Source organism: Camelus ferus, chromosome 1 (assembly GCF_009834535.1).
Source record: "Camelus ferus isolate YT-003-E chromosome 1, BCGSAC_Cfer_1.0, whole genome shotgun sequence".
NCBI lineage: Eukaryota > Metazoa > Chordata > Mammalia > Artiodactyla > Camelidae > Camelus > Camelus ferus.
Window position 1 is genome coordinate 71,917,832 of NC_045696.1, and position 11,318 is coordinate 71,929,149.

At 46.2% G+C, this 11,318-nt stretch overlaps 1 protein-coding gene across 5 annotated transcripts in view; it reads left to right on the forward strand.

The window, feature by feature from the left end:
* The window catches only part of MCF2L2 (MCF.2 cell line derived transforming sequence-like 2), a 206,709-nt gene extending 201,842 nt beyond the window's left edge, over positions 1-4,867 (forward strand). For 2 of the 5 annotated variants that reach the window (XM_032483466.1, XM_032483492.1), the window contains 2 exons: positions 3-47; positions 3,177-4,867. In XM_032483466.1, the coding sequence (XP_032339357.1) occupies positions 3-47; positions 3,177-3,382 (251 nt within the window). In that variant the 3' untranslated portion in view covers positions 3,383-4,867. The remainder of the gene's footprint in view (positions 1-2; positions 48-3,176) is intronic. The other 3 variants (XM_032483460.1, XM_032483484.1, XM_032483474.1) reach the window with 3 other exon arrangements.
* The last annotated feature ends 6,451 nt before the right edge of the window (positions 4,868-11,318 follow it).

An 11,318-nucleotide genomic window follows, 5' to 3' on the forward strand; every position in this document is an offset into this window, starting at 1 on the left:
AGATGTTCATGAGGATGAAGAGAATGGCAGACAAATCTCCCCCAAATGTGAGTAATAATAGCACACTTGCAGTACCCAGTGCTGTTCTGAGATCTTCTCTTTAGCGTTATCGTAATTACTATTAACAATAATCATAACAGGTATTACTTATTAAATTTCTATGCTGTATCAGACATTTCACTGTATAAATATTTTTGCTAATCCTTACATCAACATTGCAAAATAAGCATTATTATCCCCATTTTAGAAACAATGAAACTGATGCTCAGAGATATTAAGTGGCTTACTCAAGCTCACACAGCCAGTGGGTGAGTGGCAAAGTGAAAACTGCACTCAGGTCTGACTGACTCCAAAGCCCCTGCTCCTAACAGTGGGACATGGGCCTCTCGTTCATTCACTTGGGTGCCTGTGACCTGCCAGACCCGGAGCCTGAGATCCTGGGGTCCCCTCAGTGCTTCCACCTCCTTAAGACCTAGGACTTAGTACCTATGACTCTTGATATCACAGAGCCATGGCCACTGAGTCCAGGAGGAAGGGATTAAATATGGAAATGACAAAGACACAGCAAAATTGTCCCCCAAAGAGCTGTACTTCCCTCCCCTGCAAAACCAGGGGCTTTGACAGAGGGACGTTCTCCAAGGCTTACAGGTTCTAAGAATTCTGGGTTTCTCCCAGGAGCCATGTGGGATATTGGGTGAACAGGGTATTGTCTCTGCTGCCAAGAGCCCAGGGCCCACGGGGGAGACACATGAGGACTCGCTCAGGGCAGATGCAGTTTGCCTCAGAAGAAACTCTGCTTCCACCCCCACCACCTCCAGCAGCCCCTCTCCTCCTCCGTCTCCCAGAATAGAGCAGAATACAATAAAATAATAGAACAGAACAGAAGACTAGAATAGAAAGGATAGAATAGAACAGATGAGGGCATCACACACTGTAAGGGTAATATTGATCCATAAACTTTGGTTTTAATTTTATAATTGTATTTACATCTGTACACTGTGTTAGGCTGTAAATTTTCCACCTCCCTGTGGTTATATTCTAAGGAGTATGGAAAACCCTGTCCTGGACTAAACTGGGCACCTGTGGGGCCCCAAGCATCTGCCACCCTCACTTGTGGGACCAGGAGCTGAGGAGGCTATGTGCACTGCAGGGAGGTGACATCTGGGTCCTGACATTGCCCAGAGAATTGGTCCTCTTTCCAGCTCAGGCAAATCCTTACCTGGAGGCAGGGAATGACCCTGATGACCCTGAAATAATGCAGTCAATGCTGCCAGATGTGTGGGAGCCCCTCTGTGCCAGCCCCGTGCCTGGCTGAAGCCCCCTCCCCCGGTCCCACCTGCAGGGCACGCAGGAGGGAGGGGAAAGCAGCCCCAGCACCCCCCAGCACAGGGTCATCATTTCACCCCTGGAGCCACTTACCCTGCCAAGAGGCTGGAAATTGTCCTCAGGTCTTTCGGTTCCTGCATTGTCCCCTGGCCCCACCCACATCAGGCTTCGGGTCTTCTCTGACGATGGAGCCTCAGGGCCCGGCCCCACCCAGGGCCTCCCAGCAGCTTCCCCTCTGGGGTCCTAGGCACCCGACCTTGTCTGGGGCACCGAGGCCACAGCCCCTGGAGACGCAGCCCTTCAGTTCACGCAGGGGGTGCTAAAGGGCACAGCTGCTCCGTTCCTCTTAAAAAGCCTTTCAGCAAGACCGCCATCCCTCCTTCCTCGTTGTCTGCTCCTGGTCTAAGGGGACCCAAGTTGGATGACTGCCCTAAAGAGGCATTTCTAGGGGTTACTGCGGATGTCCTCAAGTCACATCTGGAAGAGGGTAGGGGGAGGCACCTCTCTGAACCAGTTTCTCCTCCGCCCTCCCTGCCTCACCCCACCACGTTCCAGGACCAGGAATTAAACCAGGCTTTGCCAGTGTCGGGGCAGGGTTTCTGGAGGCCGCCAGGAAGGAACTGCCCGGCTGCTCCCTGTGTTGGCTGCTCCCCATGTTGCTCGCACAACCCCCAGTTGCCCTGCTCTGGGGAGGACTCTGGTCCCCGGAATGCAGCTTGGGGGGAGGTGCTCTGGGCAGCAGGTCGAGGAACTTCCATTTTTTTCCATTTTTCTGGCTTTCTGGTCCCGGAGATAACTGTGTCCTGCCCCACCCCACCTGTGGCCTCCTTCCAGTCCCTCACCTTCCAATCCTCTGACCAGAAAGCCCTCCTCCCCACGCCCAGCCCAAGGCCTGGACCAAAATCCCTCCACCTGAATTCTGACCAGAACAGAAACTCTCTCCTGCTCTCAGATTCCTGTGGGATTGATTAAACTCAGTGGATGCTCAGCCTGGGGCTCCTTCAGGTTGAGATCTTTCTGCAGACCCTTGCCTCCCTAACTTGACTTGGGAGAAGTGTGGGCACAGAGATCACATCTTTAGAGTGTAGGGTAAAGAGTAGAAAAGTGTAGATTCCAGCTGCAGTGCTTACAGGCCAAGGGAACTTGGCCAAATGATTATTCCTCTCTCATCTGTTTCTCATCCGTAAACTGGGGCTGTGGCCCTATAGGTTTGTGTGAGGCTTAATTTTTGACAAACGCCTGACATCCCAGCAGGTACCGAGCAGGACCAGTGGCGGGGGGGGGGGGGGTGCTGTTCCCCAGGGTGTCTTTAACAGTCCCTGGCACAGGACAGGGGCACAATGGTGTGGCTGATTGATTAATTTATCAATTCAATGGAGAGAGAGAGAAGCAGCATGTACTTACTGTCCCTCTGATTTTCCCATGCAGAGAGCAGTGGCATTTGGCAAAGGCTGCCAAGGAGATAGGAAATGGGCAATACTCAGGAGAAAGGAAAAGAGGCCAGGAAGAGAGGAGGGTGAGCAGGAAGGAAGAACAGCAGGAAGGTCGTCAAGCACAAAAAGACTATGACCATTTTCCTGGAGGACGAGGAGCGGGGCTATGAACACCATGTCTTCTCAGTCACAGTTACAGAACGTTGAGCTGGAAAAGGGAATCTGCAGATTACAGACCTCTGAGCCTCTGGGCCCAGACAGAGCAGTAGGGTCCTGGGAGAGTAGGAGTTAGAGATGAGGAGAATGGGTTCCTGGGGATGGGTGCTGCCCACTACATCTTGCCATTAACTTCGGGGGACGTCCTCCCACCCCCACCCCCCAAACAGCAGGCCAAATTCTTCCCTTTCTTTTCCCAAGGCTGCTCCAGCAGGGAGTTTATCTCCATGGAAACCTTTGACGATTGTGAAGGTGCAGAAGATATGGAAAAGGAGAGCAGTGCTCTGAGTGTAATTTATTTCCTTCTTACCTCTTTCATATTCCTCATTCCTGTGCATCAGCTTCGCCTGCCCCTTCTTCCCCTGCTCCTTCCCTTTCTCCCTCCTTTTCATGATTCTCACGCATAAGGACCCGCCCTAATCCAGGAAGCTGAGGTCACTGGATCTATGCAAAGTGGTTCAGACCCCCACCCAACCCCAGCCCAGCATGCCCTGCATCGCTGGCTCCCTAGCGATGCGCTGGTTTCTGGCCAGAGTTATGGGCTGTTGCTGCGGACCCAAGTGGCCCCGTGGGAAATCAGGGGTGGCCCCGCTGTGCCAGCAGGAATGGCCATATTGGCCTGGTCTGGTACCCAAGCACTGCACCATGTCCCTTCCCTTCCAGCTCTCGGGGCTTTTCCAGTTGGACGACAATTATGAAACCTGTACCTCCAAGTCTGTTCAGGAAACGGGAGAAAGCATCCAGGGAGAAAAAGGGGGTGGCCATGAGAAGGACACGTGAGTGTGAAAGCGGAGGAAAGTAAGCGAATTTGTTAGCCGTTGCTTCTCTGACTTTCTTCTTGGAATTGCAGGGCCACAAACTAAACTGAGGAGAGCCTTGGGGTGTCCACTGGCTTGCTCGCCCCTGCGGGGGAGACTAGTTTGTGGGCAGAGGCAATGCGGCTGTAGAAAGAGTGCCTGAGGTCGCCCTCGCTGGAGAACTGACCCTCATCCCGGAGAACTGACCCTCATCCCGGACAACCGAGCCGCCCCGGCCGCCTTCATTCCTGGGAGATGCTGCTGTGGGCTCGGAGACCGGCCCGCCCTTAAGCAGAAGCAGCAAAGGACCTCAGAGCCTGCAGCTCCGCCGCCGGGGTGGGGGACAACAGGGCGGTCTTCCCAGAACCTGAGGAGCAGTCCGCCCGCGGAGCCCATCCCCACCCCAGCATCGCCCGGCGGAGAACTTTAGCGCAGCTCCACACGCGCCTGCGCAGGCGCAGGAACGCGGGTGCAGACCCCGCAGAGACACTCGGGTAGCTCGGCACGCGCTTGCGCAGGGACTCGGCTCAAGTCCCGCGGAGAGCCTCGAGCTGCTGGACACGCGCCTGCGGAGGTTAGCGGAGCCCAATGTTGGAGTGTTCGGTGCAGGGTTTCTCGGTATTGGCACTTTTGACTTTGGGGGCTGGCATAATTCTTTGTTGTGGGGGCGGGGGCTGTCTTGTGCACTGTAGGATGTTTAGGAGCGTCTCTGGCCTCTACCCTCTAGATGCCAGTAACGCCCTACCCACCTCCTGAATTATGACAATCAAAAATACCTTCAGAGATTGCCAGATTTCTCCTGGGGTGGCAATGAGCTGGAATGAGAAGCTCTGGTGCGGGCCGCTCAGACTCCACGGGGCACACCTCTCCTCTTCCCCCTGAATTCCCGCAAGAATGCCAATGTGGTGCCTGTGTTACTTTGTTCCAGGATTGTTTCCTTTTAGTGATGGTTGGTTACAAGTTAACTTCTGAGGTATTTACGTTTAGATTTATTGGGTTTTAAGTTAGTTTAAGTTATTTCAGCTATTTATTTATTTTATTAATTAACTTTCATTTATTTTCATTTTTCTAGTTATTTAAACTTTAAAGCTTTAAAGTTACCTGTTTATAATTATTTTGTCTTTAAGGTTACTTCGTTTTTGAGTTATTTATTTTCAGTTACTTTTTATAGTCACTTTATTTTAAGAGTTATATTTTCCAAATTAGTTAGCTTTAGAATTATTTATTTTGAATTATGTATCTTTACAATCATTAATATCTGAGTTATTTATTTTCATGGTTATTCTGTTTTTAATTATTGGCATTCTTGAATTATTTATTTTTACAGTTACTTATTTGAATACCAAAAAAAACTCACTGGAGCTTTAGAGTTATTTATTTTCAGAGTAAAATATCTGTAGTTATTTTGAGTTTTCCCCTAAGTTCGGGTTAGAGTTACTTATAGTTACTTATTTTCATTTACTTTAGATACTGGGTTATTTTTACAATTCACTTAGACTATTTTTAGTTATTTAGTTTTTTTAAGTTATTTGGTTTTAAATTATTTTGTTTTCAGTTACTTTTGAAATGCATTTTGAGCATTATATTTTGAGTTTTTATTTTCAGAGTTTTTAAGAGATTTAGTTTTGAGTTATTTTGAGAATTATTCTCAGTTAATTGTTTTCAGTTATGTCTTTGCCATTCAAAAATTTTTTCTATTCTGTATTTTTACTTATTTTATTTTCTGGTTTATTTATTTTCAGAATTATTTAGTATTAGAATTATTTCGTCTGTCAGTCAGGGTCCGGTCAAAAGAGAGACACTATACTAGTTATTTTAACAGAGAGAATTTAATGTAAGGAAGTATGATCCAGCTATTGGAGATTTTAGTGGGAAAAAAAAGTGATAATGAGACATAATTTAACTGTAAGAAGCAGCTACCAGCCCGAGGGCAGAGGGAACAAGGAAAGAGGCTGGTGGCCCCACATGGCTGAGGGTAGCCCTCTATGGGGGAGGCAGTCCCCAGGTTCCCCCAGGAGCTAAAATGTGGGCCTGAGAACTGGGTGTAGAACTACCCTCCTAGGGAGAGGGCGCTGCCATCTCGTGCTGGAAGAAGGGTCCTGATGAGGCTGGTTGTGGAAGTTTTAGGAAAATGACAAATTGCAGCTACTGGAACTCACTGTGACTCTCATTGCTAGAGGAATGCTGACAGGAACCCACGCACCCAGGGAGGAGCATAGCCCTCTCCCCTCCTCCAGCCTCTCGTGGTCTGCCCTGTTGGCTGAGCCTGACACTGAGCAGCTGGTGGAGGTGAAAGCCCCAGTCACAAAGCAAAGGGAAGAAGGGTGGGTGGGGAGCTGAGAGATCATGGCTAACAACGAGCACCCTGAGCTCTGGAATTGTTTAGTTTTAGAGCTAGTTTTGGATTTAGTTTGTTTGGTAATTGTTAGGGTGATTTGATTTTAACTTTTCAGTGGATGAGGGATCTGGCTGAGTGTTGGGTCCCTGATTCATTCCTGGAATGGAATGGGTCAGCAAACACCTGGGGAGATTTCCCATTAGACTCAAGAATATCACTGTAGAATTCAAGAAAACCAAAATAGTGTGTCCACAAAGAAGCCCTTTGACTGTGTGGCCAAAAAAAAAGGCAGAGACTAGGACAGATCATCAGGGAGGGGCTCCTTAGCACAATTGTTCAGCAGAATAGTCTTTGAAATTTTTCAGAAAGTTCAGCTATTTTGGGGGGCCACCTTTCATGCCCCTTTTTCTAACAACAAAGTATCTTTCCTGGTAGAGTGTGTTTCAGATTGGTAGGATACACTGTTTATTATTTATTAAAATAAAGTTCTTTCCAAATCTGTAGGATATCTTATTTCCTTCTACCTGCATTATTTTCCAACCCATATTGTTTCATTTCAACCATAAGAATATTTATTTATGTGTTTATGTATTCTCTCATTTCATTCAACACCTATTTCCTGCGCACCCCCATCCTAAGGAAGGTGCTGGCACCAGGAGAGACCAGGGAATTATGAAGATGAATGAGACATTCCTCAGTCCAGTTGGGGGAGACAGATGTGGAAACAGGACATCACAGCTCAGTGTAACATACTGTGGGGGCATGGAACCCTGCTGCTGACTCTTCCTGATGTAGTCAGGGAAGAGGTGACATCTGAACAACCATTTTCTCCAGGTGGAGAAGAAGAAGAAGGACATCCTGGTTGTGGCAGGCACAAAGGAGTGATGTACAGCAGGGAGGATGCATTGGCAGAGGGTTCAGAAAGACACTAACATTAAGGGCTGGCCCTGGTGCTTGGACAGATTCGGCCTCAGTTGGTCCTTGCAGCCAGTCTGCAAGAGACTAGGAGGCGACCTCTTCGGTCAGTGCTCTTCCTGATCTCACTGCTCCAACCAGTTTACAAGACTCTCTGACTTGCCATGTCTGGAATTCTTCAGCTCATTTCTGGCTTTATCCTTTGTCCATTCACTCCTTCCTACTTACCCTTGGAGGTGAGTCCCTCCCTCCTCCACCTTTTGATTGCTGCTTCTTAAACATCTGCAAGGAAGGAGGAGGGCTGAGACCAGCCAGCTGTGAAGTGCAGGTGTGGGAGAGACAGAACAGAGGAGACATACAGCAGGGTCTCAGGGCAATTCTGCAGACCAACATGGTGGGAACAGGTTCTTTGCGAACCAGTCCTAACATTCCACACGTACATTCAGCAACCCTTGAAAGGTTGTGTGGACTCCTTTCTCAAAGATGGGAACCTGTTTTAGATCCAACCCAAGCTTGTGAATCAACAGATTGGGATTTTTCTAAGCATTAACAGCATTGAGCATGTCTAATCTACCAAGTCAATCTACAAAATCAAAAGGAAGTTCTGCATAATCTCTCATGGTACGTTTTAACTTTTTGTAATACATATTCTTACAGTCACTCTTTAATATACAGATTTCCCAGCTGATTCTTCTCTGCTTTGGTATCTCTGATTATCTTATCAATTACTGTGTATACATTTCTCAATGAGAATATGTAAGAACTAGACCTGGACAGAAAAATCTTCTAGATTCTGACTATTAAAATAGTCAGAAGACACATCACTTGGATGGTCTTAAACACTTTGGCCAGTGGTTGGCCAGCTGCCCACCACAGAAACAGCCCAAAGCTTTTTCAATCCTTTGTACCTCAGTCATGTTCTGAATCTACAAAAATGGCTACACTGGATGCTACTGGCAGAGTGCAAAGTGCCCAGACCTCCCAGGCCTCACAGGAAGAACTTCTCCACAAATCTGTCACAGGTGGGCCACCAGAGGAGCCATTTCAGTACCAGTCATCATTGCTGATGTCCCGCAATGGTGCCCCCAGGTCTCCAGGATGGTCCACTCTGACCTTCCACTCTGGCATCCTTACCCAGGCCCCACACTGCTGCTCTGCCTACAGGTGTCCTCTGAGAGAAAACCCCTCTGCTGGGCTGGAGCAGTCAGGCTCCCACTGAGCTCATGGTGGACTGAGGGGTCTATAAGGACAGTGGAATAATTCTCCTATAGCCATGCCAGATACATAGTAGGTCCCTGGTAGACACTGCATCCCCTGCCTCAGAGCCTGGATACACTGCTCCCTCGGGAAATAGTTGTGAATCTTTTAGATGTCTTAGAAACCAGTGGAAAATAGAGGGTGACTCTTCTATGAGTGAAATTTGTATCATCTTTCCACTTGGATAAATGGAAAAGAATCCAAAACCATCAAATAAAATCCTACAGCCTTCTTTTACTAGAAGTCATTATGTTGCCTGCTGTCCACCAGAGGGACTCATTTCAACACATGGCTGAGGAGTGGGAAAGCTGTAGCCCCAGGTGTAAGTGCCCTGGCCCAGGATCTGTGAAGTCTGGTGGAAGTGTGAGTCACGCTAAACACCAGCCATGACCATGAAATGATAGAAAAGTTAGAGGTCCTTAAACCAGCATTTCCCAGAGTATATTTTGCAGAAATAGGCTGAAGAGTGGAAGAGTTCAATGAGTTAATCCCACAGTGGAAAAGAATTATCTAAAAATAAATACATTTTTAAAAATACTATATATTCTACTCATCTCTTGCTTGATCCCAATTAATATATTAAAGGATCTGAGAACTCTTTTAGGAAGGAAGTCTCAATGCTTTTGTTAAACTCGTGGTTTCCTAGAGTTATTTGACCACAGAACCCTTTTTTTCTGTGGAATATAATGTCATAACGTCCCATGTGTATTCGTAAGGGGAAAGACTATGGTGCTGTAACAAAGAGATCCAGCAATATAGTGACTTAAAGAATATGAAAAGAGGCAAAACAATGATACATCATTTTTCATTATTAGACTTCCAACATTTAAAACTTTGATAATACCAGTGTTGGAGAAGGTATAGGAAACTCAGCACTCATACACTGTTGGTGAAAGTATAAATCAGTACTGGCTTTTTAGAAGACGATTTGTAACAGCTTTCAAAAATTTAACATAAGTATTTGCTTTGATCCAGAAATTTATTTTAATGATACACTCATACAAATGAACAAAGATATGTATGTACAGGTGTTCATTTGATCATCGCTTCTAACAGGAAAACAAGTAGTGAGAAATGAGGAGCAGCCTAAATGTCTGTGGTAGTGTTAAATTTTATCCCCAAGTTGATACTCCTCTCTCCAAAGTCCCGCATCAAATTATCTTCCCTTTAAGTGTGGGCTGTGCTAGTGACTCTAGTAAGTAGAATGTGGTAGAAGTGATGGTAATCAACTTTTAAGACTAGGTTGTAAAGAGCATTTTGGTTTCTTCCTTATTCTCCCTCTTGGATTACTCACTGTGGAAGAAGCCAGCTACCATGTTGAAAGGACACTGAAACAGTCCAAAGGAGAGACCCACATGGCGAGAACTGAAGCCTCCTGCTGACAGCCATGTGTGCGAGGCACCTGGAAGGTAGATTCTCCAGCCCTAGTCAGTCCTTCACATGGCTTCAGCTCCAGCTGAAACTTCACAGAGACCCAGAGCCAAAAGAACCCAGCTAAACCACCCTTGAATTTATTACCAGAGGGCCGTGAGATAATAAGTGTTTGTTGTCTTAAGCTGCTAAGTTTTGAGGTAGTTTGCTTAGCAACAATAGATAACATATTAAAGTTAAAAAGCTAGTTAATAAAGTATTGTACTGACATACAATGGAACTCTATGCAACTGTTAAAAATAATATCTTCTTGAGATGTAAAAAGCTAAAAGGAGCACTATCCCCACAATTGCAGATCAAAAAATCTGAAAAATATGCAACTTCATAACTTCTCTTGGACCCATGAGAGAGCTAAGTTCACAGAGCAACCATCTAACCTGAAGTCAGACACCTACAAAGAGAAGCACCTCAAAGAGAGATGGGACTCCAGCACTTTCTCATGTGGGGCAGGCACTGCTGTACACTGGCAAGGAGAATTCAGCTAAAATTGTTAATGGCCCAGTGTGGGCTTCTAAGAGAAAATAGAAACCCTGGGGCCACAGATTTGCATCCACTTGCAGACTTTTCTCCATGGTCTCACTGGGCACTCACAGAAAAGACTAGTGAAAGTCTTGAGAAAGCATCCTTCAGGGCATAGCCCAGGGGAGGGGAAATATTAGTTGCTGCAGGAAGCGATAAAACTATGTTCAGATCCTATTGTCCGATCTTTCCTACAGAAAAAAAGCTGAACCAACTGCTGAATGAAGGGCAATAAACACTTACACCCTTACAGGGCTGGTAAATCCAACTGCAGCTGGAGAAAGATAACAATAAAAACCAAACCTCTGATTCTGGCAGAGAAGTGGGAATATATGCTGAGGCCAGAACTTTTGCTGGGGGCACGGTAGAAACACTTTGAAGGTCACACCCCCTCAAGACCCAGGGACAGAATGCCTGCATGATTGAGACTTAATCAGAACAGAGAACCTCACTCCCCAGCTCCCACCACCAGGCTAACTAACGAGCACTGACTATCAAGTAACAGTGGAATATGCTGGGAAAGCTACAAGAGCATGGAGAGAGAGAGAGAGACTCTGACACACGCCAGGGAAGACCTAAGCTGAGGGTGGAGCAGACACTGAGAAAAGCATTTGGGCAAACAGGCCATATCTTAAACACAAATAGCACTTGAGGAATCTGAAGTGTGTGATGCACTCCGGGTAGCTATAGCAACAACAAATACAAGGATCTAACAAAGGACTGAAAACTGTGAGGAATGATAATCACAGGAGTAAGTATAGAAGTTTTTCCCCCTTATTTACATCACCTTAAAAGATAATTGACTATTTAAATAATAAAAGTATAACAGTATGTTGTAGAGTTTGTAACATATGCAAAATTAAAATGTATGACAAGGGAACAGAGGCCAAGAGGGAAGAAACTGAAGTACACTGTTGTAAGGTTCTTATATGTGAAGTGGTATCAGATCATTTGAAGATATGCTGTGATACCTTAAAGACATACTATAAACTCTAAATTACAAACTCTGAAAGCAGACACTAAAATAACATGACAGAGTTATAACTAATAAGCAAACAGATGAGATAAAATGGAATTTTAAAGACA